We start from the raw sequence: 5,651 nt of genomic DNA on the forward strand, positions 1-5,651 counted from the left end.
GCCCAGCTGCCAGACTGGGAACACTTTCCAGCTTTTTGCGTGAAAATCTGCTAAGGCTGAGGGTCCCGAGCCCCACCTGGAGCCCGCTCCTCCTGGCGTGACCCCCCTCCGCCCACGCCGGTGCCCTGAGACCTTGCTGGACCCCCCGCCCTACTCCCCGCCCTGGCCAGGTGCCCTCATCCTTCCTGGGCTCGCCTAGGGAACCCAGCGTGGTTCCCCCCCCCCTCCCGGGACAGAGCCTGTCACCGAGCTGCTGCGAGACTGCTGGTGACGGTGCAGGCCAGGCCCTTGAAGGCTCCAGAACTGTCGGGGTCAGACAGGCGGGTTCCACCATCAGGCCTGCTCCTGCGGGCACGTCACCCTCCACGACACCCCATGCCGGCTCTTCCTCCGGGGCCTTGCCGGGAAGTTCCCTCACCTGAGGGCAGGTGTGAGCCCCACTCCATCATCACATGCTCGCCTCACCTGCTCGGGGCCCTGCCACCCACGAGGACGGTACCGCGTGTGCCCCCTTTTATGCAGGTACAGTGATGGCTTGCTGAACACGGGATTGCGAAACTCTGAGTTTTTAGCTAATATTTTTTTGCTTCTAAAATCACTGCAGAATGTCCTCAGACAAACTCTCTACATAGGAAAAGACGTGGATGCCCTTAAAGAGATATAGAATTGCCTCTAGCAGTTTTCAAGTCAATATCTTCATAGCAGTGAGAGCTGGGCCCTCGGGGCACAACATTTCTGGAACAGATACGCCATCGTGAATGAAGCCAGGGCCACCAAACTGTACACTCGCACGTGGTTCAAACAATATGTTTTATGTATATTTTAGCACAACAGAAAAAAAAAATGTTAAAAAAACCCCAAAACATACCTTATGGAAGAAACAAAAGAGCCTCAACCTTCGTGCCAGGCTGGAAAGGCCAGGGTGAATGAAATGAACCTGCCCAGCTGCTCAGTTTAAAGGCAACTCTCACTCACTAAGAGACGAAAGCTTCCACTCTCGAATATCCAGCTTCACTGCCATCTCTGATAACCTTTATGATATCGCATTTAAACCCAAACTACGACCTAAGAGCACGAACAACCCCAGCTCCATCTCTGCACTGCCAGGCGGCAGGTAAGTGAGGGGTTAAGAAAAGTGCATCATTATCTCCTGGCCCGGAGGCCTCAGCCCTGCTCAGCAAACTTCAAAGCCGATGGCCTGGCTGGTTTGAATTAAGGTTCCCTTTTCTCCTACAAGTCTCCGAGCCCAGGAGAAAGTGCGGCTGCCTCTGGATTTCATTAGGGGCAATTTTCTTATCTCTTCCTCATCTCAGGCTTGATCTCCTGAAATGCAACGAGGCAGGCGTGGGTCTGAGCACAAGGTGCTGCCTCGAAAGCATGAAGGCACGCATGGCCTGGGGCCCCCAGGGAGCGGGGCAGAAGGAGGGAAAAGGGATGCCCAGGGAACCATAAATTGTAAACTTCAAAGTGCTGCTTTACATTAAAATCAAAAATTAAAAATCCTGAAACAATTTTCCTTTTTCAAAGAGGCTATCTGAGCTTTACAAAGTTCATTTGATAGGGCATCATCGTGTACATGCTTGGCAGAAGACTAAAACGGACTGTCAACAGAGACTCAGAGTGAAAGGTCCATCTCAAACCTGGCGGGGTGGCGGGGGTGGCGGGGTGGGGGGACCTCCAGGACCCGCCTCGCCTGCCCGCTGGGCCGGGTGCGGGCCTTTCCACCCCGATCAGAGTGCCCAGTGCACGCTGAGACAGGCCCTGGGGGCGATCCAGTCTGAACCTGGGCTGAAGGAAGAGAGAACCACCGTTTACATCGCTTTAATCCACGGTTTAAAGAAAGCCCCTCCTTCTCTGCCCTCACCAGAATTCAGCGACACTGGGTCCCCCGAGGCCCCAGAGTTCACTCGGGCTCTATCTATGCCTCTTACACGGAGTCCAGACCCTTTACCTCTAAGGAAGCCCCCTAAGAGGGCCGGTTCTCTTGGGGGAGGTGACAAAGTGCTGGTGGCCGGAGGGCATCTCAGGACAGGCAGTGACAGCCCCGGCCAGTGATGGTGGGCTCAGATTTCCTGAAGCCGATACTTAACTGTGTACATGAGCAGCTTTGAGATGCGGTATCCATTTGGGGGAGCCCATCTCCCCTAAATAAGGGAGGGCAAATGTCAACATTACGTCTGACCAAGAGGAAGAACCAACGACAAAATTAAACCACTGAGATCAGAGGAAAAGGCGGCCCAGGTGATGACCGGGGCAGGCCTTCTAAGGAGGTGATGGACTCCTATTTGCACAGACCAGTGTCATTGTTGGGCCGTTATTTCTATGAACTAAGCAGTTGGGGAAGAGACCTCATGTCGGCTGAGCCACCCTTGGGGCCAGGCCTTTGCATCACCAGAGCCGGACACCCACCCGGAGGCCGGCGACCAGGACCCAGTTTCCAGATGAGGAAAGCAGATGCTGCGAGGGGTCACGTGACCCATGACCTCTGCTGCCCCCCGCCCCCCAGCATGAGGCAGGGTCCTTGGCCAAACCTTTACGGGTGTGTCCTTTGCTGGAATCTCACCCGCCAGACACGACACACTTGTGCTTACACGCACACGCACCCACAGACACACACACACCAACACAGGTGCACACGTGTCCACACAGAGGCATGTGCATCCCACATACACACACCACACACACCTGCATGCAGGACAACAAGAGCACGCAGTCAAAGAGAAAGGGAGAAAAGTCCTCTGGAAACTGCATGGGATTCCAACGCCTGGTGCAGACAGGATGCTTTTAACAAAGACTGAAGGTCTGTCGGCTTCGCCACCAAACAGAGCTCTCTCCTCCTCCCGAGGGCCCCTGGGACTCGCACTTGGGCAGGTGCTGGCCCGCAGGCCACCTTGCTCCTTCTGCAGCAGGAGAAGGAAACCTGTGCTCAGAGCACCCATTTCTGGCCCCAGGAATCCCCTCAATCTGGCCCAGATCAAAGCAGAAATCACCATTTGATGACAAAGGCAAACACTGTGTTTTACAACATCACCCTGCAGCCCGATTCCACCAGCCCAGCGTAACGTGAAGGAACCGGGATGAATGCGGAGTCGTCTCTCGATTTTTATGTCGATAAAGGAGGGATATTTATTTCTGTTTCCCATTATCTCACAAAAGGTTTTTTGGAAGAAAAATTAGGAGATTATGAGCCCATTCAGATTCGAGCACCCGCTTTTCATTAACATAACACTTTCTGACACCTTGCCTCAGTCTCCGTCACTTTCTTACTGTTAAGACGCGAGACAGATTCCTGTTTTTCATTTAATGCACAAGACAGGAACACTGCAGACAGAAGGTGAGAAGACGGACTTGAAGATGCCACCTTTGGCTTAAGGAGCAAACTGGGGGGCGTCCCTGGTGGTGCGGTGGTTGAGGGTCCGCCTGCCAATGCAGGGGACGCGGGGTCGTGCCCAGGTCTGGGAAGATCCTGCGTGCCGCGGAGCGGCTGGGCCCGTGAGCCGTGGCCGCTGAGCCTGCGCATCCGGAGCCTGTGCTCCGCAACGGGAGAGACCGCAGCAGTGAGGGGCCCACGTACCACAAAAACAAACAAAAAAAAGAGTGCTGATGGGGCATATTCCTCTAAGTAACACACGGGCAGTACTCAGCAATAGGGCATAGACAGTCAAGGGCATTTGAACTGAATCAACAGATCACTAAATGTTTATTGAGCTACCTAGTGAAATGGGGAATGGGCTAAGGTAAAATCCCATCTCTGTTCATTATACTCACACTGTACTTCCTAAATATTTTCAACATTCACTCTCTAACTTTGTTTTTCTTTTTCAAAATTGTTTGAAAAAGAGCTATCCTATGTTCTTCACACTTCCGTCTGTATGCATGTATGTATGCATGCATTTATATTGAAGTACAGTTGATTTACAATATTATATTAGTTTCAGGTGTATAACATAATAATTCAATATTTTTATAATTATACTCTATTTAAAGTTAGTGTAAAATAAATGGCTATATTTCTCTATGTTGTATAATATATCCTGTTGATTATTTGCTTTATGCATAGGACTTTGTATCTCCTAATCTCATATCCCTATCTTGCACTTCCCCACTTTCCCTTCCCTAGTGGTAACCACTACTTTGTTTTCTTTATCTGTGAGTCTATTTCTGCTTTGTTACATACATATTTTGTTTTATTTTTAAGATTCCACATACAAATAATAATGTAGCATATTTGTCTTTCTCTGACTTATTTCATTAAGCATAATACTCTCTAGAACCATCCATGTTGTTGCAAATGGCAGAATTCCATTCTTTTTCATGGCTGAGTAGTATTCCATTTTATATACATTTATACACGTGTATGTATGTATATATATATATATATATGTCACGTTTTCTTTATCCATTCAGGGGCCCCCGAACACAAAAAAAAAAAAAAAAAAAAAAAAAAAGAGCAAACTGGGAGAAGCCCCAGAGCCCATTCCTCCAAAACACAGAGACAGAAAGGTTGGTCCCTGCAGGCACATGCTCACGGCGCTGAGGGCCCTGCCCAGGGACCATGTTGGGGTGACGGGGGGCTTGCTCACGAAGGAAGATGAAGGTCAAAGGAAAACAGTAAACCCCGCAAGAGCTGGAGCCACCTGCGAATTCCCGATTGTTCCCTAAATGCCCCAGGGGGCAGGAAGCCGGGACTCTTACCTGAAGGCCGCCAAGTACTCTGCGTCTCCCATGGGGGGGTCGAGGCCGCCGGTGAAAGCCATGTTGACGTTGAAGCCCACGCCGGGCCCCGTGCCCACCTGCATGGAGGAGAGAGATGGGCGTCACAGACCATGACCCTGGCGGCCCTGCCGGTGCGGCCCTAGCCCGCCCGGGTCCCCAAGGCCCCGACACACTGCCTTCAACGATGGAGCATTTTCAGAGGCAGGGCCCCCGTCCCCCTCCACGGGTGGAGCGTGTGGGGCTGCCCTGCCCAGGGAAGGGGCCGGCAGCGTGCGCCCACAGGGCCCTGCGAGCAAGACTGTCCTCCCCAACTTCCTTCCCAGAAGGAGACCCAGAGGCAGACGATCCTTTTTCCTTGGGCGGGATTCCCCACTGTCGGGGCCTCTTTGTTCAGAATGTGGGGCTCTGCTGGGGCATCGGGGTGTCCCACAGGATCCTGCCACTCCGGGGCCCACCGTGTGGCACCGGACAGGCGAGAGGACGGCCCCCGCCCAAGCGACAGGACGAAGGGCGTGGCTTGGAGCTGCACTGTGACTGCACACAGCAGCCTCTCCTGCAGGACAAGGGCACCCCACTCTCACCCGTTCATAAATCCTGCGGTCTGTCTGGATTAGAACCAGAAAGCTCTACTGTTTTCCATCTGTACTTGGACAAGGTGAAGCCCACGTGGGCACAGGCGATGGAATCGAGGCTGACGGCTGCCCCCATCCCCGCTGGGAGCCCTTGCTCTGCGTTGCAGGTGTGGCCGCACCTGTTCTCATGCCCCCCCCAGGCCCAGCACGGGGGGAGCCCCGCTCACCTCGTCGGGTGCCCCGCTGCCCGGGAAGAAATTCCCGTCGTCGTAGCGGTGCAGCGAGACGTACAGCACGCCGGGGTCACTGTAGAAGGCCTGCTGGGTCCCGTTCCCGTGGTGCACGTCCTGGAAGGGCGGGGGG

General features: G+C 53.3%; 1 protein-coding gene across 1 annotated transcript in view; it reads right to left on the minus strand.

The window, feature by feature from the left end:
• The window catches only part of HDAC4 (histone deacetylase 4), a 221,648-nt gene that overhangs the window by 21,051 nt on the left and 194,946 nt on the right, over positions 1–5,651 (minus strand). The window contains 2 exon segments of the mRNA XM_007469941.1: positions 4,696–4,793; positions 5,516–5,635. Coding sequence (XP_007470003.1) covers positions 4,696–4,793; positions 5,516–5,635 — 218 coding nt within the window.

Source organism: Lipotes vexillifer, unplaced genomic scaffold (assembly GCF_000442215.2).
Source record: "Lipotes vexillifer unplaced genomic scaffold, Lipotes_vexillifer_v1.1 scaffold988, whole genome shotgun sequence".
Taxonomy (NCBI): Eukaryota; Metazoa; Chordata; class Mammalia; order Artiodactyla; family Lipotidae; genus Lipotes; species Lipotes vexillifer.